Below are 27,670 nucleotides of genomic sequence, written 5' to 3'. Positions count from 1 at the left end.
AGTACAAGATGACATTAATTAAAACTTAGCAGCATAAGATAAATTAAAAATATAGTTATGCTAATACAGATTAAAATAGCTTTCAAATATCAAATATGAATTTAACTTGGAAAATAAGCCAACGTCAGTGAGAATGTTCTTTCACATCCTATGGCAGCTCCCCCAACAGCTTGGTATGGGATGTTAATTCAGGGTCTATGTGGGAACTTTAGTAGGTCTAAGTTGAATTAACCTTCTGACCATGTGGATTCAGAAACAAACAGGACAAAAGTTGATCACCCTCTAAATTAAAGGGAGGGTAGCTTTGATGAGTAGATGTCAGAGAAGGTTAAGTCTTCTTCACAAAAGCTCAATTACAGGGCCAATGAGATGGCTTGGTGGGTAAAGGTGCTTGCAGCCAAGCCTGAAGATCTGAGTTCAATCCCTGGATGAGAAGAGAATGAATTCTGCAAATTGTCCTCTGACCTCCATACTTGTGCCTTGGAACACCCTGGCATACATGTATGTGCATGTGTATGCCCCCCACCATGAAAAAACTCATTTATAAACAAAGGTTAACTAAATCACTTACATAATAAATATTAACATCGACTACACTGTTGCTAGTAGCTAGAGTGATGTGATGGTTATTAAAGTAACAGAGGCAAGGTTTTCTTAGGAATGCAGCATATTTCTTTTAGTTTATAGACTATAAAATATAGTTTTCCCTGGGTATCTATGAGGGATTAGTTCAAGGACCTCCTGCTTACCCCTTTGTATGTCCCCAAAGATAAACAAATCTTCATTTGTTCAAGCTTAGCTTGAACAGTGACTCACCTGCAGTTGTATGATATACAAGTCTCCCAGTCCTGTGAGTGTGTGTATCCACACCATCTTGTCCCATAGAGGACAAGCATTATTATGCCTGGGAGTTGGGCAATGCAGCCAATGGTAACTACAGGGGTTTTTACTCCAGTGTATGATAAACACATATTTGCTAATGGACTGGCACCTAGGGAAATGCAGACCAGGTAGGATGTGACTGGTGTTAGAGGTATTGAGGGGGTAACACTCAAAAGTCATCTGAGGCAGTTGGGGAGCTGGTTCAGTTGGTAAAGTGCTTGCCTGGCAAACACAAGAACCTGAGTCCAATTTTCAGAACCCAGGTATAAAGCTAGGTATGTAGTGCATGCTTGTAACCCTAGTGCTGGGGAGAAGGGGACAGGTGGAGCCCTGGAGCTCAGCCATCAGCCAGCCTAGCCTAATCGTTGAGCTCCAGTCTCAGTGAGAGATCCTGTCTCAAAGAAAAACAAGGTGGATGGTTCCTGAGGAAGGACACTCAAGGTTGACCTCTGACCTCCTTATGCACACACACATCTGTACCCCCACACCCAGCACAGAACAACAGCCACAGAAGTCACCTGGTGCTTGCAGGTAGCACAGTGGCAGAGAATTTGTCTAGCATTCACCAGGCCCTTGGTTCAAACCTCAGCACCACCAGAAAAACAAAAGCAACCATTATGTTGTGGCAAGATGGCTCAGTGGGCAGAAGTGCTTGCCATGAAAGCCTGGTTACCTGAGTTCAGTCCTTGGAACTGAGGAAGGAGAGAACTGACTATCTCAAGGTTTTCTCTGACCTCCAGTGTGCACTCAATAATAATTTAAATAATAATAATTTTAAAATCCTTTACATTTTCATTTACTTCTTTTAATGTGAATGGTGTTTTGCCTGCACGTGTGTCTCTGCACCATGTGCTAGAGGAGGGTGTCAAGTCCCCTGGGACTGGAAATACCTACAGTTGTAGCTGCCATGTGGGTGCTTGGAATGAAACCCCGGTCTCTAGGAGAGCATCCAGTTGCTGTTAAACACTGAGCCACCTTCCCATCCCCTAAATAAAACAACTCTTTAAAAAGGCATCTGACTATGCTTCCTGATGTCGGCTAGAGTCTGTATACGAAGTGGGCTTGGTGTAAGGTGACAGCTTCCATATGCTGAAAAATGACAGTGGACTAACTGCCCCCCCCCCCCCAGAGTGGGATCACAGCCCAGGACAGTGGAGGCTGAAAGGGCCTGGGAAGCCCAGGTGTTCTCAAAGCTCCACTCAGGTGAAGGTCATTGCTATGGCCTTCAGCTTTTTAATCTTAAAGCCGAACACCCAGAGTCTATTAAATTTCTTCAATTTAAGGATTAGTGTTTTGCTTGCATAATAGCTTTAAAATCCTGCACCCCTCACCCCAAACACACCCACAGGCCATATTTACACCACCAACCAAGGGCATTTGATTCCCAACGCTACGGAGACCACGTGTATTGTGGCCGAGCCACAAGTCTCCTTAGCAGCTGCAACCCCCTCCAGGTCCTTTCAGCTTTTTAAGTTCTGAGTCAGGTGCCTGTAAGCTGGGTGACAAAAGGCAGCTGGGTGCGGCAGGACCCGCACCAGCGTCTTCAGTCAGCACATGCACAGCGGCAGGTGAGACCCGGGCAGGGCTGCATTTTCTCTCGGGTTCTGGTTGGTTCAGGTTTGGAGCTGTCCGTTCTCTTCATTGTTCCCTGTTCATTTTCCCTTCCTAATGGCTGGCTTCAGTCGGGTCTGATACCAGGTGAAGAACAAACAGTTTTTATGGGCCTGCTGTAATTGTGTAAATCCAATCCCGAGAATAAATCCTGTCCTGTTTTCTCCCAGAACAGCTCTGCATCTGTGCACGTGACTTTGGGACTGTTTGTGAGCCCTACATTACAGGTGTGAGGCCTCCAGACACTCAGAAATGCAGTCTCTCCATCTGCATGCCTCCTCCTCTCCTCCCTCTGTTTAAAGAAGCTGATTCTCACATTTGTATCACCTTTAAAACATCTTTTACATTCGCACGCACGCACACAGAGGTTTACCCTGATATTCAAGTAACAGCAGAGTTCTGTTAAGACCTTTCAGCAGTTCTGTGATCCGGCCCTTTCTCTTCGGGTCTCCTGTAAGTTTTATGAGCCATATTTGAGCCACGACTATCTCACACAGCAGGTTGGGGAGGAGTAAGCAGGTCTCAGAAACCACGAGAGCTTGTGGATGCAGGAAGAAGCAGGGCATTTTTCTGGAGGTCTATGTGCGTCTTGTGCCTACACTGACCCACAAATGATTCAGGGAGGAATCAGAATAGTGGCTCCAGGCTCCTTGAGATGAACCCCTCAGTTTGGTAGCTCGCTCACAGAAAGCCAGGATGGGCTGGATGTGCCTCCCCTTGCCAAGTTCATGACAGAGATGCAATCTTTACAGGGGTGACTGCATTAAAACAGAGTCTACAGTGAGCCCTAAATCCAATGACTGGTGTCCTTAGGAGACAAAGGCATTCGGACCCAGGCGTATACATAGAGCACAGAAGGGACTCTATGAGCCAAGGGGAGGGGCACAGAACAGCTCACTCTCTGTTTCAGAAGGAACCAGCTCTGTGGACCTTGATCTCAACCTCCAGAATTGCGAGAAAGTTACTTTCTGTTGTTAAAACAGCCCGGTTTCTGGTACTTTATCACAGAAGTCCGAGCAAAGTGAACACAAAGCCCCAAATGAGACTAACTCTACAACTGTAAGATAGTTATTTATTTTCTATCTCAATAAATAGTTATTGAGAAGAAAACTGCAGAGGAAAGAAAATGCTGTAGCAAATGTTGTGGGTTGTGATTGGCTTAATGGGGGAGAAGTACTTCTTTTGTTCATTTATACTCAGTGAGCACTCACCACATAGCTCAGTATTTTAAAAAAAATCGATTCAGTAATTACTTGCAATAAACTTATAAACAGCTGGAAAGTTGTTTTCATTATTGAGAAGGAAACTGAGGCTCCCAGAGAAGTAATTTGCTCAAGTGCATGGTAACATCCAATCTGGGGCCTCAATGTCCACCAATTCCGACTTTAGAGTTGGTATTCCTGACCACCACTCCAGCCTGGCTTTATTTCAGCACAGTGCTCAGCGTAAGGTTGCCCACCTTCCCCAGGCGAGCTTTGAGAGTGTTGACGGGTTTGGATATTATTTGGGGGTCTGCTGAAGGGTGTTGGAATATCTCCACTGTGGTAAATTCTGCCATCTTGAACTAATTTGGCAGTTAATATTGATTTTTCTTAATAACCATTGTTCCCGAAGCTTGTTTAGAGTTTGGGTTTTGAGTGAGGACTCAGGTCATTGATTTATACAGGTGACTCACTCAGAGAAGAATTCTGTTGATGGAAATCTCTAGGTCATAGGGCAGGTGACAAAGGAGAAAGGAGAGAAGTGTGAAGGGAAAGGGGAATCATGTCCTGCTAACAAAGCCAGCTCATTCATTAGAATTGTATTCATAGCCCTTGCTTAGACTAGCTGGTATTCAAATTGTAAAGAATTTGTTTTTTGAAGCCTTTATAAAACTTCCCACTGTTACAATGCATGCCATCTGGGATTTGGCATTTATAAAATGTGCTGTTAAGAAATGCCAAGAGATTCCTCATGTAAACCAGATGGTACAATAACAATTCTGTCTTTATTTTTTGTGGCAGAAAAATAGGGCTTCAGTAGCTTGAATCTTATGGGACTAAATTAAGCCCAATCAATACTTCAGGGACATTACAATTTCAATAGGCAACTTTCCCACCTAAATATTTTCATCAGTGTTTTTATTTGCAGAAGAAAAAACAAAAGTGCAGACAATGCTTCCTCTTGATTGCTCACGTCTGTGTTTTTAAAGGCAATGTTTCTAAGAAAAACATCGCCAGTGACCTTCGCTGCATGGGATGTATGTGTTTAGATCCGAAGCAGAGATGTTGAAATCTCTTTTGAATAGGGAAATCCCACACCAAATAGTTCAAACAGTTTTATTACTATCCTATAGAGAAAACCATCCATCTTTCTGGGCAAGGCATCGGCTGTTTTTTTCTCAAGATTTCTCAAAAGCCAAGTTCATGTAAGAAGCTGCTGGCGATGCCTTCTTTTGCCCTTACGGGTTCCTGTGGGTTTTCCATGTAACAACAGCACTTTTGTTATCCCTTTTAATCACCTTTTTTTTTGTTATTGCTTTTATTTCCATTACAATTCATAAGATCCTCATTAGATGGGCTAATCTTGTTAAAAGCTGTGTGTTCCTCCGATCTTTCTTCCTCTTTATTTCACACAAATGTGCTTCCCACCAAAGCCCATTTCTTCTGTAATTAGTCATGAATAGTAATTAGTCATGAATAGCCTCAAAGAACAATCTGCTTTGGAAACCAGATTTCTTAGATACAGAGGCCAAACTTGTTACTGAAAATATGTGTTTCTGGGCCACACAGTCCATTTAATTTCTCTCCCAATTAGCCATGAATAGGTTTTCAAAATAACAAAGATGTTCGATTTACATTTGTAGCATTGCTTCATCTTATGAATAGATTGGAAGTACCAAATACCACTCATCTTTGCTTTCCTTCTCCCCCATGCACAGGGACACTGGGACTCTGTTTCATAGACAGAAGGCTAGGTAAATTCTTCATCTGTGTACTGGCTCCTCTTGGCCAGAACTGGACTCCATGGTAGGTGGAATGCCTAATCAGCACAACCCACTGTGACTGTCAGGCAGCTGCTGGTATATTGGGCAAGGCAGCCAAAGCATACACACAATGGCAGTTGACCGTGGCCAATGGTTGTTCTGTGGAGGGTGGGAGCAGGTGTTGCCTGGCAGGGAGTCTGTTAACCCTGTTTCTTCTGGTTGTTGGCAAAATGAAACGGTATCTGGGTAGAAAATCTTTCACATAAAATAACTCAGTGGTGGGGCTTCTGGATAACAGGCCACTTCCCAAGAGTGTTACAGAGACACAGGGCAGTGACAACAAAGGGGGCCCAAGACAATGGCAGGCAGGGCACTTCCCTGAGGTGAGCTGTGTCACACTGTCATAAAGAGGGCTGTGACAGAGGTCACTGCCACTCACATGTGATGCTCAACTCTCTCTACTGTGCATATAGGAAATATTCTTCTCCAGCTTTCCCAGAGCCCTGTGGCTCACTGTTGGGGAGGAAAGATGTTGCATTTCCACAAGATCAGGGCAGTCAAATGTGCCCAGAATCCACAGTTGCTCACTGTTGCAAATGCTCCTCAGGAGTGATGTCTGCGGGATATGGAAGACTATGTTTTTGCTTTATTTTGTTTTTAATTAACTTCTGCACACTTAATTTCCCTACAATATTTTCTATTTCACATTCAGTTTATTTCCTCCAGGGAATAGAAAACGCACCAATCCCTAGACTATAGTTTTCGTCTTTCTGTCTGCTCATAATATGTAAAACCATATTTTATATTTTGTAAGAGATTGTTCATTCTCTTTCTGTTCTTAGTACTGTAAAGTTGTTTGCTGGTGGTATGATTATTGGTGACATCCTCCAATTTCATACACAAGGAAATGGAGACTCAGATGGCTACCTCACCACAGATCTTTTTTTTTTTTTTTTCGTTTTTCGAGACAGGGTTTCTCTGTGTAGCTTTGCGCCTTCCCTGGATCTCGCGCTGTAGTCCAGGCTGGCCTCGAACTCACAGAGATCCGCCTGGCTCTGCCTCCCGAGTGCTGGGATTAAAGGCGTGCGCCACCACCGCCCGGCGCACCACAGATCTTAAAGCTACAGCTCTTCTAGTTCTGAGTTCAGTCTTCCTTCTCAGCCTCACCCCGAGGAGAGGGAGTGAGAAGCAGCTTCACCTTCGGCAGGATGTGTTTCTGTTTCTTTTTCATCCCCACCCAATCTCACAAGGACATTTGCCCAAGGAAATGTCAGAGGGTACCAGGATCGTGGTCATTTAAAACATGAGTTCAGATGTTCTTCTGCTGGCAGCTGTGCAGCCTAGTCTTGGATCAGCATATGACTACACTGTCCAGTGGGTTTCCTCAGGGTGAGGCACCTGTGGAAATGGACTCTCACTTAGCTAGGACTAGTAGTCCATGGGACAGTGAAGGAATTTGCAAAATTTGTGCAGCTTGCAGGCTCTTTTCTCTCTCATTATACTGGTTATTCTTTGGGTAGTTTTTAGTTTAACTTTATCAGTCACGCATGCAATACCTGTAATTTTCCCTAGAAATTCTGCTCCTCCTTGAATATTTCCCCCTAAGATTCAACAGGAGGCTAATGTTTCTCAAATCTCTTATCTGGAATTACTAATTACAGCTCCCAATCCTGGGAACTTTTCTGATTCAATAGAGATAGTTAAGTACACATGAGAAAACAACACTTATAAAACATTAACCATGTCTCATAGTTTTGGAAAGGAGATTAAGGCATGCATACACAGAATAGGAAAAAAGCTTTAGGAATTCACAGTGCCAACTATTGAGAGTAAGTTCCCTGGACACCAAGCATAGAATCATTGGTAGGATCTGGTATGCTCCAAGAGGAAAAAAACAATGCAAAATGTGGGATGGATAGATCCATCTTTACCATACTTAGGAGCTTTTATTGGTAGAAGAAATATGGTGAGTGAGATGGGAAAAAGTGCTTTGCCAAAGTCTGCCTTTTACAAAGAGATTGAGACATGGGACCCTCTTGTAGAAAAAGGAACTGTATGAAAGCATATCTTGCAGACATGAAAGAATTGTCTGGGTTTGACTATTGTCCTTAAAGCATTGTACCCATGTCTATAATATTTTTTAACTTTTTAACCACAAGTAGCTGCCAGCTGATATAAGTGCTGTGAGAGTAGGCTGTGTCTGGCTTGATATTTATTTAAGCCTGCAAAAATGCTGAACCCTATGTCTAGAATAAGATTATGCAGGGAGTGAGAAGGTGTATTTGGGAAAGCATAAAGGGGAACAATGGGGGCTTTCATAGTGATCAGGATGTATTCCTTAAATTGTGATGTATTTCTTAAAGTCAAGAATAGAAGCTGTTCATGTAACCCTGGTAAGAAAAACTCCATTTAAGTATAAATCAAGACAACTCGAGCTATTTGGGGCCACTTGAGTGCAATCCACTTGGTGGTCAGAAGTTTTCCTTGTGGCAACACCCCTTTCCCACCGTAGGACCTGAACCCAAGCTGAAGCTGGACCCCGGCATTTTACCACTTACAAGTGAGTTTAAGTTCAGATTGTAAGGGGGTCTGAAACCAAACCTTTCACCTACTTCTCTTCACCTTTTCACCTTTCTTCTCTGTAATTACTTTCTCCTGCTGCTCTCACTCTTCATCTTCCCTCTCCTTCTTTCTCTCCTCCTCTCCCTCCTCCTTTTCCTCCTCCTCCTCCTCTTCTTCCTTTGCTCTTCCTCCTCCTCTTCTTCTTCCTTTGATAATAGTTATTTATTGTGCATGTGTACATACACATGTCCTGTCATATTTGTTGAGGTCAGAGGACAACTGGAGGGAGTCAGTTCTTTCCTTCCACCAGTGGGTCCTGGGGATTGAACCCAGGTCATCAGGTTTGGTAGCAAGCACCTTTACCCACTGAACCATCTCACCAGCCCTCACTCTGTTCTCTTCATCCTCTGCCTGCATCCTCATCTGCATCCTCTCATTTTCTTCTTTGTTATCATCAGCATCATCTTCTGACAGCCAAGTCTTAGAAGATTGGCACTTAAGATTGCATCATAAATAATTCACTTTTGAGAAGTTTTTCTCTGGTTATTTTTTTTCTATGCTACACTGCACTAACAACACAATTGTATCTAAATTACAGAGGCTCATATGAAACTGATCTGACCTTTTCTTTCTCCTTTTTCCCTTTTTCCCTAAAGTGTTCTCTCTCTCTCTCTCTCTCTCTCTCTCTCTCTCTCTCTCTCTCTCTCTCTCTCTCTCCCTCTCTCCTTAAAACAAGGCTTGTTTCTTAGAGCTGAATAGTGCTACCGTAGCTTGCTGTTCACAAAGAAATGGGAAAAGGGAAGACACTCTAGTGACCATTGGGGCACTTATTACTGTGAAGAACTTGTAGATGGAAGTTGTGCATTCTTGCAGAGTAGGGCAACAAATAAATTCTCTTGGAATAAAGTCTTGAACAAAAAGAGTTAAGCAGAATGCACAATTATTGATTTAAAAAAACAGACCATCTTCACATCAGTTTCGTGAAGACTATTTTTTCAATAATGTGGGAAAATACTTCAGTGTGTGAAAGAGGGGGAAATGGTAAATAGTACATTTTAAAATGAAAATGGTATGAAAATATGTAAGGGAACATATATGCCTAGATTGCTACTTATGTCTTCAGAGAGTGTGTATTGTAAAACTTTTTGTTTGATCAATTTTTATTTTATAAATATTGTGTATGTAAACATACAGGCATTTTATTGGGTATATGACCCTAAATGTAATTATTTGATAAAGCTTGGCAATTGCATTAAAGTCCTTTATATCACCACTAATATTTATTGCTGTATTAGAGTACATTAGTTTTTTCTCTTTAAATTCTGCTTAATTCCACCTTCTATTTGGAAGCTGTGTTACTAGGTAGATATATTACATTTGACTCTTTGTTCCTCTCACTGCCTGGGGGGCCAGCCTCCAGTAACACAGGCCTCAAAGGGAAATCCGCAGAGTCCAGCATACTAGACTTTTTGTTTTCTATTTAAGAAATTTTTAAAATTCATTTTATATACCAACCACAGATTCCCCTCTCATCCCTCCTCCCACTCCCCACACCCAGACCCACTCCCATCCCCTCCTCCAAAAGGGTAAGGCCTCCCATGGGAGTCAGCAAAGCCTGGTACATTCAGAAGAGGCAGGTCCACGCCTCTCCTCCTGCATCTAGGCTGAGCAAGGCATCCCACCATCGGTAATGGGCTCCAGAAAGCCAGCTCATGCACCAAGGATAGATCCTCATCCCACTGCCAGGGGCCCCTCAAACAGACCAAGCTACACAACTGTCTCCTATGTGCAGAGGGCCTAGTCTGGTCTCATGCAGGCTCCACAGCTGTCAGTCTAAAGTTCATGAGTTCCTATGAGCTTGGTTCAGTTGTTTCTGTAGATTTTCCCATCATGATCTTGACACCCCTCCCCGCCCCGCTCATATAATCCCTCTTCCCTCTCTAATCCCAGCATTTAGGAGGCAGACACAGGCTGATCTCAGTGAGTTCCAGTCCAGCCTGTTCTACAAAGTGAGTTCCTGGACTGTTACACAGAGAAACCCTGTCTCGAAAAAAACAAAAACATATTAGACTTTTTTATCTGAAGGGGTTAGGGAAAAAGACACTCATATTCTCTCTTGATGGTTTCCTTCTTTATTCTATTTTCTTCTATGATATTTCTACTATATACTTTTTTCCTATAGCTTATCTACCCCAATAAAGTTTTTCAAGCAACATAGGAATTACTATGTGATTACATTCTATTTTCAAGTGAATGATTATAATGAATATAGGTAAAAACATGTTTTCCATCTCCCTTACATGATTATATATTTTCTGTATTACAGGTGAAAAACAAATTATCCCAAGAACCCACATACATTTATACTCAAGCAACTTGTTATAGATTAATCATATAGGCAAGCAAGATATTCTTCTGAGTCAGGTCTTTTACTGGCAGGCTGAATTTTGAAGTTATAAAGAAAGGGCCAATTGCTTTAGTACTTATCTTGAAAGATAATCTTATAAGGAATCACAAACCTAAACTTTTATATATAAAAAAGAATCAATCAGCTCTATTTTAAGCCTTTAGGGTGCATACCCAGTCATCAATACTTTCTTATATCAGAAGATTGAGGGCAGGAATGGACACAAGGAATTAATCATCACCTTTGGTCATCAACCAATCCTAGCAAGAAAGGCTTGTCAGCTAGTAATAATTGGACTCCTTTGTTCTTGTTCCCTGACCTTAAGGAGTTCTGCGTTCAACTATGTGCCTTTCTAACACTTTAGATTATCTTCTTGAGTTTTTCACCTCAAAGCTATTTGATGAAAACATCTTAGTCTAACTTTGTTATTTTCAAAGCCTTGTTTCTGCTATGCACGCAGAAACCAGTGAACACATCTCCTGACATTAAAATTAAAGGAATTTAAGTTGCTGGGCTACTGGGTCTCAATTGCTTTTCTAATCATTAACCTAAGTCACAGTCTATAGGGCTCCTCAGTAGAAACTCATGTGTTCTAGCTGTGTGACACTTCCTTGTACTTAATTTTATTCATCAAAACTCTGTATAAACTAACATTATTATTATTAGTTATACAGTACAGCTTAGGAAGGAATCATCTTCATAATAATCTACAGGTAAAAATGCCCAGTAGAACTGGATGTTTCTATGCATAAACACACTGCATTACAGGCAGTGGTATCTCCCCAGACCCATTCACACCATGCCAGATACCAGAGGAAGACGGCAGCAGCCAACATGTAAAGGTACAGCAGAAGCAAAAGACATTCTGGGGTCTGTGGTCTCGGGCCTTGCCCATCCGAGATTCACCCATCAGAGAGTTTCCTCCTGGTGGGCTGACACCTTGAACTTCAATTGCAACCTGCTGCTTGCTGTGGGATGGTCTGTATGTCAAATGTGTTGCTGATTGGTCAATGAATAAATCACTGATTGGCAGTGGCCAGGCAGGAAGTATAGGCGGGACTAACAGAGAGGAGAATTGAGAGAACAGGAAGCTGGGTGGGGGAGACACTGCCAGCCGCCATCAGGATAAGGAAGATGTAAAGTACCGGTAAGCCACAAGCCACGTGGCAAGATATAGATGAATAAAAATGGATTAATTTAAGCTGTAAGAACAGTTAGCAAGAAGCCTGCCACAGCCATACAGTTTGTAACCAATATAAGTCTCTGTGTTTACTTGGTCGGGTTTGAGCGGCTTGGGACTGGCAGGTGAGAGAGATTTGTCCTGACTGTGGGCCAGGCAGGAAAACTCTAACAACAGCTGCTCCTCTGATATGGCCACTGGCATGTTTCTTTGTGTATGGTGTGCATGTGCCATGCTGTGTGTGTGGAAGTCAGAGAACAATGTGTAGGAGTTGGTTCTCTCCAGTCTGTGGGTCCCAGGGATCAGGTTTTCAGGCTTGGCAGCAAGGGCCTCTACCTGCTGACCCAAGTCCACAGTCTTTGTTATTGTCTTAGTTACTTTTCTATCCTGTGATAAAACACCATCACCAAGACAATTTATAGAAGAAAGAGTTTATTCTGGCCTTACGGCTCCTCAGTCCATGAGGCTGAGCAGCAGCTGAGAGTTCACATCTTGAACCACAAACAAGCATCTAACTTGAAATGGCATGAGTCTTTTGAAACCTCAAAACCCACTCCCAGTGACATACTGTCTTCAACAAGGCCACACCTTCTAATGCTCCCCAAACAGCCACTAATACTTGGGGACCAAGTATTTCAATGCCTGAGACTTGTGAGGTTATGAGGGACACCTCATTGAAAACATCACATTAGGTATATAAAAGCTCCAAATTATTATTTTAAATTAATTTTCTTTCCCTATTTAGTATCACGTCTTGGTATCTGTACAAACTTTTTGGCTTTGTTTTTTGATACAAGTTTATCTATATCATTTTTATTGGTATTTGCTTGATATAATTTTTCCTTTCAGTCTTTTGACAATTTTATGTCTTAGCTTTGTCTATTAATATAAAACATGGTTGAGTCTTGTAACTGAGGAATTTGAATCATTTAATTTTAGGTTGGGTACAGAAAAATTTGCAATTTAGGTGTTATAAAACTCACAAATGTTCTCCTAACTCTGCTCCAACTACCATCTTGTAAATTTTGATCTGTTTCGCCTTTCATTCTGTTCCAAATAGTTAACAGAGAACTTTACATACAGAATATATAAAGGATTCTCACAATCCATTGGTAATAGAATGACAGAGTGAAAACATGGGGAAAAGATTTGAATACCAGATATAAGAATGGCTAAAAGTCACTTGAAAAGTGCTTGTTGGGAAAATGCAAATTAAAGCCATAGTAACGTCATTTCATACCCACTAAGATGGCCACGGAAAAAACAGGTTATAGCAAGAGCTGGCAAGGATGTGGAGAAATTGGAACCCTCATGTGTAATACCCTCCTACGATGTGAAATGGTCCAGTCACTTTGGAAAATGGCAACTTCTCTCTCTCTCTCTCTCTCTCTCTCTCTCTCTCTCTCTCTCTCCCTCCCTCCCTCCCTCCCTCCCTCTTTCCGTGAGTGTGTGTGTGTGTGTGTGAGAGAGAGAGAGAGGAGAGAGAGAGAGAGAGAGAGAGAGAGAGAGAGAGAGAGAGAATGTGTGTGTACATGCATGTATTAAATGGATAAATGATATTTGAAATGCTAGTATAGAGAAATAATATTCAGCAATAAAAAGAATGAACTTCAAAACATATTCCTTTAAATAAATAAATCCCCCCCAAACTATGTAGCCCAGGATTCCATTGATATGAAATGCTCACAAATGCAGCTATATAGAGGGAAAATTGATTCATGGTTTCCTAAGGTTTAGAGTAGGAATTCATTGCTAATAAACACAAAGGATATCTTTTAAAAGTTTTGTTTTTACATTTGTTTATTTAGGATGTGAGAGTCTGAGTTGGTATGAGTTCCAAGATTATAGGCTCATAAGGGATGTTTTAGTGTGGAGAAAATGTTGCAAAACTGAGTTGTAAGAGGGCAATTGGCCAGTATTTGAATTTACAAGTCTAGGAAAAAAAGTGTATTTATTAGCTGTGCTGCAAGTACTCAACAGACAATCGCAGCATCAACAGAAAGATCACCCACATGAAACAGTGGTGCATGGGAGTGGGATACATTGAAGTTGTCGTCTGTGGTTAGGGTGACCTACAGCAATCTCCACTATGCAATGAGGGACATCCTGATTGGTTGATATTTTATTCCCAGGGGCCTCTGGGTTCACATGGTGCAGCCTCTGGTCAGGATTTTGGTTTAGATTGGTTGCACTTGGTTACATCATTCTGCAGCCAGAAAGTGCTCTGTTTCCTTTTTGTGGCATTTTCTAGACCAGGCTTGTATTGTGGCATTTCCCGGATGGTAACCTGTTTGTTTTCTGGTCTGTCAGTTAGCCTCTCTCCACACTATGGTAAAGGTTTTACAACTGTAAATTTACTAAAATCATTCTGTTTATACTTCAAATGGCTGAGTTTCAAGTTATACAAATTATACCTGTAAAAAAATCTATGGAAACATCCCATCCTCCCACACCAGTGAACTTAAACAGTTCTGAGTTTATTGAGAGTATTTTCTACATTCTGTGCCTGGCTGACCAGTATCACATCTGACACTTGTTAGTGGACACCAAAGATTAAATGTGCTTCACCACCCTCATGACGGACGCGATGTGTTCATTGTCAGGACTGGTTCTGAAAGGAAAGGTCCAAGTCCAGGGCTGCAGGCCTTCCTGGCTGCCTTCCAGGGAGAGAGGCTGGAATGAGCTTTGTCCTGGGGTGATGGTCCCTGTCACTGATTAACCAGCCCTGTTGGAAGGCTGCACCACCAGCACTCCCCACACAAAGACACCTGGCCGAGTCCTGGGCGGCAGAAAAAATGTCCACCCGCTATCACCAAGCAGCGAGTGACAACTACCTGGAACTTCTGAAGGAGGCCACCAAGCGTGATCTGAATCTCTCGGATGACGATGGCATGACACCCACTCTCCTGGCAGCCTACCACGGCAACCTGGAGGCCCTGGAGATAATCTGCAGCAGAGGGTGAGTGATTTTTGTCAGGGCAGCCTGGGGTCCTCCAAAGCAGCAGCAAGAGGCGGGGGAGTCTGAGTAGACATTTTGCCTCTTTCTAGGCTCTCTAAGTAGTTGACTTTTAGAGAAAGACAAGACTAAGCTGGGTATGGTTTCTTTCCCTATAAGAACAGCCACCTGGGGGTTACTCAGCCAGAGGGGTGGGTGGGTATTGTAATTGTATGCATTGAAAATCATTTCCATGGATTTAAACGGTTGACTCTTTAAAAAGAGGTCACCATTCCACTCAGTTCAGTCATCCTCCTTGGTTAGGACATGTTTTTATTTGACTTTTTCAATTGTGTCATTAAAATCCACCCTTTTTTTTTTTTTTTTTTTTTTTTTGGTTTTTCGAGACAGGGTTTCTCTGTGTAGCTTTGCGCCTGTCCTGGAACTCACTTGGTAGCCCAGGCTGGCCTCGAACTCACAGAGATCCTCCTGGCTCTGCCTCCTGAGTGCTGGGATTAAAGGCGTGCGCCACCACCGCCCGGCAAAATCCACCTTTTATGAGCCCTCAGTTTTGGTGTAAGTCCCTGATTCTTGAATGAAATTTCTGGCTTTACAAGCTGTAAGAGGGATCTCCAGTCCATCTTTACTTTTTTTTTGTTTTGTTTTTTATTTTATTTTATAATTTAATTTAATTTTACATATCAGCCATGGATTCCCTTGTTCTCCCCCCCTCCCGCCCCCCCTTTCCCCTAACCCCCTCCCCCATTCCCATCTCCTCCAGGGCAAAGACTCCCCTGGGGATTGAGTTCAACCTGGTAGATTCAGTCCAGGCAGGTCCTGTCCCCTCCTCCCAGGCTGAGCTAAGTGTCCCTGTATAAGCCCCAGGTTCCAAACAGCCAGCTCATGCACTGAGGACAGGTCCTGGTCCCCTGCCTGGATGCCTCCCAAACAGTTCAAGCTAGTCAACTGTCTCACTTATCCAGAGGGCCTGATCCAGTTGGGGGCTCCTCAGCTATTGGTTCATAGTTCATGTGTTCTCATTCGTTTGGCTATTTGTCCCTGTGCTTTTTCCAATCTTGGTCTCAACAATTCTCGCTCATACAAACCCTCCTCTTTCTCACCAACTGGACTCCTGGAGCTCCACTTGGGGCCTGGCCGTAGATTCAATGCAATCCCCATCAAAATACCATCTTTACTTTAAATTTTATTTCTGGGCAACACACACACACACACACACACACACACACACACACACACACACACACAGACACACAGGGGGGTCAGCTGGGAGAGGGAGAGAGAGAGAAACACAGATAGATACATGGGGGTGTCAGGGGAGAGACAGACAGACAGACACACACACAGATGGAAGAGGGGAAGATGAGAGAAACAGACACACACAGAGGGAGGAGGGGGAGAGGGAGAGAGAGAGAAATAGACAGACAGACAAACAGACACACCCCACCCCTAAATTTTAATTCAAGTCTTTGCTAACTCTTCTATTCTGCTTGTCCTGCCCATCATCAGAGGGCTAGTCAGGGTTGGCAGCTCTGCCTTGAGAAAGGGAGAGACGGAGCAAGAGAGAAATCTGAGGGAGGGAGTGAGGAAGAGCAAGAGGAAGAGGAGGGGAGGAGTAAGGGAGCCAAGTGAATGCATTCCATGCAGTTAGCGTCTGGTAGGTGACAGTCCTCCCTCCCTCCCCCCTCTCCCCCCTCTTGCTCTTTCTTCCTCCTCCTCTGATTCTTCTTCCCCTTCATTTGTGGTGCTATCTGGAGGACGCTGATCAACAGAATGTCCTGGTTTCTGTCATGGCAATCAGATTTGAGAGGGAAAGACAAACAACTGGCTTATGGCAGACATAACAGAGCCTGTTTCAGAGATGGGAAGTGAAGCTTATGTTAGAAAGATAAGCAGATAACCAAGGACTGAAGGAAGCATCTTTCCTCTAAGACAGAGCACGGTGTGCTCCAAGGATGGAAGACGTTGAGTTTGGCTGGACGTGACTTGCACAGCAACAGGACAAGCCTAAGTGATAAAACCAGACAACAGGAGTCTTGAATTTCTGTTAAGGACTTGAACCTCATCCTGAGTGCCAGGAAACCGTACCCCGTATTTACAAAGGAAGTCTTCCGATAGATGTATGCTTATAAATATTGTTCCAGTGGTTACACAGTGGTTACAGAGAATGTTTAAGGACATTCAAGGTGAATTGAACTCACATGGTGACAATGGGTCTGGGTAGACACAGGGAGATTCCAGTGGCAGTTTGGATGCAGAATAGCTGGTGATTAGATGTGGGCAAATAAGGGAAAGAGGCTCAACATCCATGTTTTCATTAAACAGATTGTAGATATGGGCACCTCATTGAATTGAGGGACATGTCAGAAAAAGCATGCCCACTGTCTGCATTACATCTTCTGAAAACTTAAGTCAAGATAAATCTTTCCTCTTTTCAGTTAATGCTTCAGTTATTTGTTATAGCAATAAAATATCTAACACACTTCCTTAATTTAATTTATAGGGATACTTTAGTATTATAATCAGCAAATTTGCTTCCTAGGTTATCCCTATGTTGAATACACAATTTTTTCTAATTTTCAGTGTTGTGATGATTATTTTTCTACATAATCTTTGTCCAACTCTCAGAACTGAAGTTTTTTAATCAGTTGGCATGCATCTTAGCCTACTTCTGCTATGATAACAGAATGCCTCAGGCAAGGTGATTTCTAGAGAACTTATTCTCATAGTTCTAAGAGTAGTACAGAAGTCTAAAATCAAGTTGGCAAGAAGTTCAGTGCCTAGAGACCCAGTCTCTGCCCCCAAGATGGCTCCTTAGTGCTGCCGCCTTCAAGGGGAGAAAGGCGGAGTCCTCACACAGTAGAAGAGACTGAAGAAGGGGTACGCAAACCAAAAAAAAAAAAAAAAATGAAAAAGCAAATTCCCTCCCTTGATAAGGAATCCCTTCCACAAGGTGAAAGGTGGGGTTCCTAGTGAGTATGAAAAGTCCAGCACTGAACCGCCATTGCATTCCCACCTTCGTAAGCTCTGTATCTGTAACCCTGCCCCACTTTTATAATGGGGTCTTCAACATTGGTTTATAACATTGATTTTCAAAGGCGTGTGTGTGTAAAGGGTGAGTGATGGTGCCAGCATGCCACAGCGCACGTGAGGAGGTCAGAGCTTCCTGTGTCAGTCCTCACTTTTGTAGCTGGAGAATTTCTCTCCAGCTCCCACCAAGTTCCGCCAGTCCCGGAGCCCACTTATAAAATAAACACACAGACTCTTACATTATTTAAACTGCTTGGCCATTAGCTCAGGCCTATCATTGTTTAGCTCTTACTCTTATATTTAGTCCATTTCTATTAATCTATACTTTGCCACGTGGCTTGTGACTTATTGGTACCTTACATCTTCCTTGTCCTGGTGCGGCTCCAGCCAGTCTCTCCCTTCCCTTCCTGTTTCCTCAATTCTCCTCTCTGTTAGTCCCGCCTATACTTTCTGTCTGGCTACTGGCCAATCAGTGTTTTATTTATATAGAGTGATATCCACAGCACACTTTCCACTGTGTTTGAGAGTGGGTCTCTTGTTACTCACAGGCTAGCTGCCCGTGAGCCTCCAAGGACTCCTGTCCCTGCCTCCCATCTTGCCAGAGGAGCACTGGCATTAGATATGCCTCTGCATCTGGCTTTATGTGAGTTCTGGGGATCTGAACTTAGGGCTTTATGCTGGTGGAGCAAGCAATTTACCCACTGAACCATCTCCACGGCCTTCAAAATGCTTTTAAAGTTAACAATCTGAACCATTTGTCATATATATATATATATATATATATATATATATATATATATATATATAAAATTTGCTTACAATTAGTATTTTAACAATTGATACTTTATAAATAAAATATAAATGTACACATATATAATATGTTATATATACTTATGGGATACATGAATATGTGATACATATTTTATGTGCATGAATGTGTCAATCTCTGCTACATAATTCTAACTTGAAGGTCATTCATTCCAAAATATTAGCTGATAAATATGATCTTTCAAAATTTTCTTTTGTACACCTGCACAAGTGTATTGTTTTCTTTAAAAAGGCAATCATATAGTACATAATGATAAAATAACGATATATCGTTAACAATGTGCACTAAAATGTTGATATGCATACCACTGCTTTTCATGACTACATGATATTTTATTGTTTTTATCATTATTTATTTATTTTAAACTATCAAAAATTGCACAGCCACACATGATGATAGTGCATGCCTATATTCCCAGCACCTTGAGTCAAGAAGATTTGAGACTGATTCCAGCCCAGACTTCATAGCAAGTCCCTGTCTCCAAAATTGTGCATGTATTTATGATATACAATATGGTATTTTAAATACATTTGTATTATGCAATGATTGGATCATGCTAATTATATGATAACTTGCACACTTATCATTTTTGTGGTGAGGATATTTAAAATATATCTTCTTAACAATTTTCAAGTATGTAAAGCATTGTCTTTTTTATGTCATCACCACATTATAGAGTGAATTGCTTGAACTCTTCCTTCTTAATGGACATTGTGTATCTTTAAGTCTCTATCACCATACTTCTCTTCCTACCCCTAACTGCTGTCTACTCAAGAGACTTCTATAGGTCCCATATTTTTTAGATTCTACATTTAAGTGAAATTATGAGGTGTTTGTCTTTTTGTGCCTAGCTTATTTCACTGAACATAATGTCTTCCAGGCTCATCCATGTTTCCAAATGCAAGATTTTCTTTTTCTTTAAGGCAAAATAGTATTCCATATGTACATATATGCACACACATATACACTTTTTTCATTCATTTACTGGTGCAGGCAAATTGATTCTGTAATTTATTCAATTAGTTGCCCATTCATAACATTTTATTCCGCCTCAATTCAGTGCAGAGACTTAACTTTTTGTCTTGTTGGCTGTTGCAAGTAGAGTTGTAACAAAGCTCATTCAGCTTTGTCCAAGGCCTCACATTTCCTTGGGATAAAGTCTTCAAAGTAGAACGGTGGATTCTGGGGGTGCCCTGGTCTTTTGATGTATATCCTGCCAAGAAATCTGAGCCAGACAATGCTTTTCCCAGCATGGTCCTCTCCTTGTGATCCTGCTAAAACCAAACAACTGACAGTTTTCAATCGTTTCCTGTTGGATAGGCAAACACTGGCAGTGTATGGTTTTAATTGGCATTTCCTTCATTATTATAAGTCCAAATAATTCCTTTTTATGTAGAAAAAAACATTTTTGATGGAATTACTATTTTCTGAGAACAGCTTTACACATATTTAAAATCAACTTCAAAAGAAGAAATTGGAATGGAGCAGATGCCTAGAGTGTTGTAATTTAAGCAAATTACCCACTTAGCAACAATAACAAGCTGATTTAAAAATTATTGATCAAAATGATTGCTTACTAAAAAATCAAGGGCAAAATATAGCTTATTTTAAATTGCTTCTCAGAGAGTTTCTCTTTTGGGAAAAAATACCATCAGTAGATTGAATCTATCCTAAAGGATCCATAGGATATTAGCATTAGATTTAGTCCATCAAACAAAGGTGCTGGTTTTAGGTGGCTGGGCAGATATCTGCATGGTGCTGCTAAGAATTGTGAGCCAGAAAGCTGCGTTTAGTAAAATGCACTGGAGTCCCAGCTCTGGAAAGGCAGGGAAAGGAGCATCTTGGGGGCTTGCTGGTCACTCCAGTCTAGATGGTTGGTAAGCTCTGCTTTCAGTGAAAGACCCTGTTTCAAAAACAATAAAGATAGAGAAGCAATTGAGAAAGACAACCAGGTTAACTTCTGCCCTCTATGTGTACATGCTGGAGCACACACACACACACACACACACACACACACACACACACACACGCAAAGAGACGTGTGAGTCAGGCATGGTGGTGCATGCCTGTAATTCCAGAAAAATCAGGAAACTGCGGTAGGAGGATTCAGCCTTGAAAGTCAGCCTTAGTTACATAGAAAGACTCCTTACAAACAGATAGAGGCAGGGGAGAGTGTGATTAGATTTAGAAGGACTTCATGAAGCTTGACATTAATAAATTTTTATATCAATTGAAAAACCAATGGATCATCTTCCTGACAGTTTCATTTGGAATTTTACATTTGAAATTTTCTCTAAAGAAGATCCACCTCTGCCCATCTCAGGCTTCCTTGTATCTTAAAATCATCATGGAGTTGGGGAAATTCACTCCATTCTGCCTGAAGTTTATGGATTTAACCCAGACTCTTAGCACCCTGTTACTTCCCACTACAACCCACCCTGCCCAGTACTTCTTCTTTAGTTTAGCCAATCCAAGGATAATTCAGGCAAATTTAATCAGTGTGTTTTTGTTTATGCCATAGTGACATCTTGGCTCTTTTCCAGCTCTGCTTTGATGTCTAGGGTACTTAAGTGGTCCTTTGAATATGGTGTTTAGTTAAGTAAATAAAAAGTGAAACCACGTGTTTGGGGATGAGGAACTGTGCTCCCCAAAGATTCGAATGTGCCAATGCTGGAAGGGGGGTCTCCTTTGATCCAAAATAATTAAATTGGGCTAACTGGCTAGGGCCCTCTTCACAGAGGCTCCCTGACAGAACAGCATTATTTAACATTTGCTTTTCTTAGATTCAATTTCATTTTCTTTCCTTCCTGTTCCCATTCCTTTACCCATAACTCCATGCTGTCTGGTCACACTGATGGACACTCTGGGTTTCCCAAATATGCCACGTGATATCACCCATTCTCGTCTGTGCCCATGCTGTTCTCTGTGTGAAACAGGAGGCCGACCTGTGGCTGGATATAGCCCACAAACGGGCTTTACTTGGATTTCCCTGTGGTTTCCTTTTAAAATTGAGCCAACATTTAAATGAGTTCCACGGAAATCTGGAGTTCAGCCTTCATTTGAAAAGTGGACGTGGTAACACCATTTCTGCTTCCTTAGGGCATAGCCAGAGCTGCTCCCCTACTGCCGTTTCTAGGAGCGTGAGCATATCTCCCGGTCTTTGCTGAGAAACCCAGTTGTGTGTCCTCTTGGAGCAGATTTTGAGATTTCTGCTAGAAACTACAGATGATAAAAGGAGAAACATAATGTAGGCTTTTCCCTCTTGGGAAAATTAATTGGGTAAATGGAGCACAACTACTTGATAAATAAAACAACCCTGTAAATACTTAGCTACAAGAACTAGGCCAGCATGGTGGTTTGCACCTGTAGTCCTGGTACTGGGGAAGCTGCTGTGAGGGATCAGCACAAGTCTGAGCAAGGTTGGACTACATAGTGAGTTCCAGCCTGTCTGAGACACAGAGCAAGATGCTACCTCAAAAATAACAAACAAACAAATAAACAAATGACTGGGGAGATGGCTCTGTAGGGAATGGTGTTTGCTGCTGAGCCTGGTGACCTGAGATTGACCCCTGGGTCCCACATGGTGAAAGGAGAGAACTAACTACTGTAAGTTGCCCTCTGACCTCCATATGCATATTGTGGGACATTCATGCCCACACAAATACACACAGGAGACAAACGCATTTAATTTCTGAAAAAAATTAAAAATTAAAACCCCCCAAAGAGTGTTATAGTGGTAGAAATTGACCAAGTGGCCACGAGAAAAGATAAATATATGAGTGTGGAGAAGAGAGCAATGATGATAATGTATATTAAATGTATATATGCATGGTTTACCAAGCACTGTTCTGTGTTACGTATGTGTTTAAATTCAAACAAAAACTCTATCAGAGGCATTATTATTATTCTCAATAAACAGTTAGGATAGAAGACTTGTGGCTGGTTAAGTGGACAAGCTGGGTTATATTCACATAAGACTTTTATTATGACACAGATGGTTAACCATGAGACAGGCCTGATCCAAGGGATGCCACCTGTTGGGCTGGGGCTATAGCTCCACGGTACAACATGTGGCAGGCACATTTGAGGCCCTGGGCTCTACCTTTAGTGCTGCAAAAGTAAAAATGGAAGTGTGCTGCCTGTTACCATCATGCAAAACAACTGCACCCTCCAAGAGTCTTACTTTACTCCTGGGATGGTGATTGGTTCAGAACTGAGGCAACCAGGGGTTTACAGGGAGGAGATCCAAGTCTGAGTTATCAAATTATAGGATTCTGGTTGTGCCACATAGGGACATTTGTATTAACATACGTGTTAATATTTGTATTAACATAAGTGTTAAAACATATGCTAATACATAGGGAGCCTGTGAATCACCTGAAGATCTTGTCAAGCTCTAGTTTCTGATCCAATAAGTCTGGGTTGGGCTCCAAATTCTGCATTTCATTAACACCATGGGTAATCTGTTGCTGCTGCTGCCAGTGTGTTTGGGTCAAAACACTCCTCAGAGTAGAATCAGTATGGTACCTTAGCATCCTCTGCAAGGGTGTAGATCTTTTCTGCTTCTGTGTTAGCTTCCTACCAGCAGTGGTGAGAGCTTTTTCAATTCATCTCCCTGCTCTGCTTCAGTAGGGTCTGTACTTGTATCTCAAGGCCTCACAGGAAATAGAAGCTCTTTTTTTCTGATTGATTTTTGTTTTGTTTTCTGCTTTTGACTCCTGGGAGGGCTGATGTATTGGCTAGAATCAGCTCTCTCCAAGTCCTCCAAGAATACTGCTAAGTTGTCAGGACAATTGAAAGCCAATTAAACACAGAAATCATTGAAATGATATAAACTTACAATTGAACACATTGTATTAAAGTGTAGCACTTGAAACTCACCACTTCATAGTTAGTTCAGTATTTTTCTTGTGTGTGTGCTCTGAAGTTACAGATTTCTATAAATTTTTATGGTGGAAGTAAAATAGCATACTATTGCTTGTCTCTTCTAATCTTGATGTGGCAACATGAAGATTCTCATGGTGGGCAGACGTACACTATCATACATGCTATAAATCAGGGCTTTGATGTTTTTTCCATGAATGAGCCCATTGTCAAACATTCAAGAGTATACCATTGGGTGATATTATTCTTGGCTTCAGGGAAACTTCTAACTGAGCTCAATTAGAATTAGGCAAGGCACTCTATTTCCTTTCTCTGAGTCATGTGATCCAACTCTGGCCAATGTGATATAAAAGTGACTCTGCCAGGAAGTTTTTTTGGAAGGTTTTTTTTGTTGTTGTTGTTTTTTCCTTCTAAAAGGGAGGCCTAGCATGGAGATGGCTCTCTCTACTTCTGGCCATCTGGTATCTGGCTCTGACACAGCTAAACTCAGCAGCCATCATATGTCAATGTCAAGGCAGGATAAACATGCATTTTGTTGGTTGTTTTTGTTTTTCTTTATAGGCCTCATGTTCAGTGAAAAAGAAATTTAACATGCATCTTTCATATTTTCGTCTCTAGTGGGGATCCTGATAAGTGCGACATCTGGGGAAATACTCCTCTACATTATGCAGCCTCCAATGGCCACACCCACTGCATCTCATTTCTAGTCAACTTTGGTGCCAACATCTTTGCCCTAGATAATGACCTGAAGTCCCCATTGGACGCTGCTGCCAGCAGGGAGCAGAAGGAATGTGTTGCTCTCCTGGATAAGGCTGCTACCATACAGAACACCACGAACCCCAAGAGGGTCACCCGACTGAAGGAGCAGGCTCTGAGGAATGCCAGGAGGCAGATGAAAGAATGCGGGCGACTTCAGGAGAAGCACCAAAGCAAGATGGCCCGCACCTACAGTAAGGAGGACTCAGGGACTCTTTCTTCTTTCCATGGCACCTTCCCCAGCTCGTCGCTTTCCAAGGCTTCTGCTGGTGGATTCGGGTCACTGTCTAAAGGCATCAAAGATACCTTTAAGATAAAATTTAAGAAGAACAAAGATACCGCAGAGCAGGTGGAGAAGGAAGGCAGGAATGGGCAGAGGCATGTAATGGAAGTGTTCAGAGAGGAGGAGGAGGAAGATTCATTTCCAGAGGACATCAGAGAGAAGCTCCAGTTGTCAGCAGAGAAAGCCAGGGATGTACAACACGAGTCTATTCTCAACCGCCCAGGGCTAGGGAGCATTGTTTTTAGAAGGAACAGAGTACTGGACCTTGAGGACATCGCAGACAGCAGGAGGGAGTCGGGGTTTAAAATACCCAGTGAGTTGTTCCAAAGACCAGGAGCCGCTGATGAAGAGGAGGATGAAGAAGGGGAGGCAAACAGTATTGCAGGTGACCTTCCTTGGGATGAAGAAGTAGAATGGGAGGAGGACGTGGTGGACGCCACCCCGCTGGAAGTGTTCTTGCAGTCTCAGCAACTAGAGGAATTCCTTCCCATGTTCATGAGAGAGCAGATGGACCTAGAAGCCCTGCTGCTTTGCTCTGACGAGGACCTTCAGAATATCCACATGCAGCTGGGCCCCAGAAAGAAAGTCCTCAATGCCATAGACAAGAGGAAGCAGGCACTCCAGCAGCCTGGGCAGCTGGTGGACACCAGCCTCTGATGGAGGCCACTGGTGAGCAGGGTGACCTGAGCATGTGGTCATGCTGAGTTCCCTTGGGAGGACCACAGGAAGCACCCTGGACCTGATCTTTGTCCAGTAAAAGACCTCTGGGTATAGGTGTTAAGGTTTTAGAGAGGACCCTCAAAACAGAGGTCCAGACTCTGGGAGATAGTCTGTATTCAAGTAAACCATCAGTTAAAAAATAAAAGCCAGGAGACCTTGGAACAAGAAAACTGTGTTTCTCTTCACGAGTTTGCAGTCTGTCTAGACCAAAGGCTCTCACTGATCTAAAGTGCAAAGCCCAACTTAAGTGGATCTAATCTTTTAACAGCTATTTACAAGCAACAGGGTTGGGTTTATAGTATTCCTGTTTAAAAATAGGAGAGTACAGCAGGTGGGGGGATGGCAGAAAGAAAATGTGGGGTGCCTCTTGTGGAATGAATTTCTAACGTTTGTGTATGGAAGCCCTAACCTCTGAGTATTTTTGGAACTAGTACTTTAAAGAGGTGATTAAGGTTATGTGAGGTTATAAGGGTGGGCTCTTAATTCCATGTGACTTAAAAGAAAAGGAAGATAAATCAAGGGTGTGCTCACATAGGAAGGAAAGAGAACAGCAGGAAGGCAGCTGTCCATCAGCCAATGAGAGCACCCCACCCCCCACCTCCCGGGAAAATCAAACTTGACAATAGTTTGGACTTCCAGCCCTCTGAGATTCGAAAAATCAGTTTCTGTTGTTTGAACCACTCTGCCTGCAGGGTTTTGTTATGGCAGCCTGGGCTGACAAGTGTGGTGGGTCAACAAGAGGGTAGAAAAGGGAGAGAGAGCAAGAAGGATTCAGGAAAACAGTGCCTGTCCCATTTCACAGTCTTTCTAGGGGTTAAGCGCCTTCTGAGATTTAAAAAGGGAGAGAAGAAGTACAGTTTTCAGGAAGAGTGAAGACAAAAGTTAGTTTTACATCTCCATGCTTGCCATGCATGCCTTCACTGTTAGTGTGTATCAGTGGTGCTGTTCCTAGGTCAGTGCATGTTATAGTGTAGATCTTTGATGTAGCCCAAAGACTCAGATGCTAATGGCTTTGTCATCTGCCTGTGCAGCTACGGGGAAGAGGTAGACATCCATCCCCCAGGCAGGGCATAGTAGAAAGAAGTTAGGTTATTGAGACATGCCCTTCAAGTGGGTATTGAGATTTCAAATATTCCTTTCTTTTCTTTCCAACCACCGTAAGTGAACGGGTTTCCCCTGCCACATGCTTCTAATGGATCCCCTTGCCACAGGTCCAAGCAAAGCCTCGGAAGTGATAAATTAAAACAAACCATTCTTTCTTAATCATGAACAAATGTCTATTCCCCTAGGGATAGGGCACCAATGACAGACCAGAGAAACAGTTCTACCCTGAGCGATGATTCACATCCTGGGAGCATCCTGGGAGCTCCCTGCCTTAAGTTGCAGGCAGCTCCACCAAAAAGAACCGTTTCTCCCGAGCAACTGCTTTCACAACCTTGGGAGGGGTCTTGTGAATCTTACAATTTTCATAAGCTTCCTGAGCCTGGCAAATTCTCTATAACTTCTCGAGTCTTCTGAGACTCTCTCCTCCCTCCAACAGGTAATGTTTCAATTCAGAGGAAGCAGCTACATTGTGGTTATATAATCTCTATATATTACACAATGTATAAATATGTGTGTGTAATAGTTACACACACCTATATTCCATTTTACTCTATTGTTCCTCACTCTTCATTCTACACCTCTTTAAACTTCTCTTTTTTTTCTCTCTCTCTCTCACATACACACACATCTAGATTGTGCATATGAGAAGAAAATATGGGATACTAGTCTTTCTGAGTGAGGCTTATTTTGCTTAACAATCCTTGATTCCAGAAAAATATATTAATTCATTCTTTACAGTTGAATAAAATTCCATTGTGTAATGTGCTACATTTTCTTTTTCCATTCATCTATTGATGGACATCTCAGCTGCTCCCATTTCCTGGTTATTGTGAACAGTGCAGCAATAACTGTGGATGTGCAGGTCTGTGTGATATGTTGACTGGGACAGCTGGGTCACATGAGAGCTCTGTTTTCAGTTTTTGGAAATGCTGCCACCCTGATTTCCATAGTTCACTTTCCCACCAGCAATGTATATAGATCATCTCTCCAAAATCTTGCAATTTTTTTTTTGGTTTTTCGAGACAGGGTTTCTCTGTGTAGCTTTGTGCCTTTCCTGGGACTCACTTGGTAGTCCAGGCTGGCCTCGAACTCACAGAGATCCGCCTGGCTCTGCCTCCCGAGTGCTGGGATTAAAGGTGTGCACCACCACCGCCCGGCTAAAATCTTGCATTTTTTTAGTGCTGACAGTTGTTAAAAGGCAATCTCAAATTGAAACCACTCCTAACCCATAGCTAAGTTTTATTGAAATTCTGTAGCCAGACTACCACCAGGTAGAATTTACTATTGACTGTATGTGTAATATTAGAAAAGCTTTTTTTGGCCAGCTGATTTCCCATTCACATCTGAGTTATTTCAGGAGGCTCCATGCATGATACAGATGCTCAAAGGTGATGAACTCACTCATTCCTTCCGTGAGTGGATTCAGGAAGCATATGTGATATTGGATATGTTACATTAGGGGGTAGTTGTTTACAAATACTGTGTTTTGTTATGGACTAAAGCT

The 27,670-nt window shown here is 42.3% G+C and overlaps 1 protein-coding gene across 1 annotated transcript; it reads left to right on the top strand.

The window, feature by feature from the left end:
• The first annotated feature begins 14,402 nt into the window (after positions 1-14,402).
• Anks4b (ankyrin repeat and sterile alpha motif domain containing 4B) lies at positions 14,403-26,500 on the top strand. The gene is made up of 2 exons (XM_052760134.1): positions 14,403-14,566; positions 23,886-26,500. The coding sequence occupies exons 1-2, from the start codon at positions 14,403-14,405 to the stop codon at positions 24,997-24,999; spliced, it is 1,278 nt and encodes a 425-aa protein (XP_052616094.1). The 3' UTR covers positions 25,000-26,500.
• The last annotated feature ends 1,170 nt before the right edge of the window (positions 26,501-27,670 follow it).

The sequence above is a fragment of the Peromyscus californicus genome, unplaced genomic scaffold (genome assembly GCF_007827085.1).
Source record: "Peromyscus californicus insignis strain IS unplaced genomic scaffold, ASM782708v3 Scaffold_4__1_contigs__length_199733344, whole genome shotgun sequence".
NCBI classification, from domain to species: Eukaryota; Metazoa; Chordata; class Mammalia; order Rodentia; family Cricetidae; genus Peromyscus; species Peromyscus californicus.
This window is presented reverse-complemented; position numbering and strand designations above follow the sequence as displayed.

Excerpts from the sequence above, each read along its gene's own strand:
- Anks4b (XM_052760134.1), top strand. The coding sequence starts at position 14,403 with ATGTCCACCCGCTATCACCAAGCAGCGAGTGACAACTACCTGGAACTT. Across the intron at positions 14,567-23,885 it reads GAGATAATCTGCAGCAGAGG|AAATTTAACATGCATCTTTC; the intron begins GTGAGTGATTTT and ends TCAGTGAAAAAG.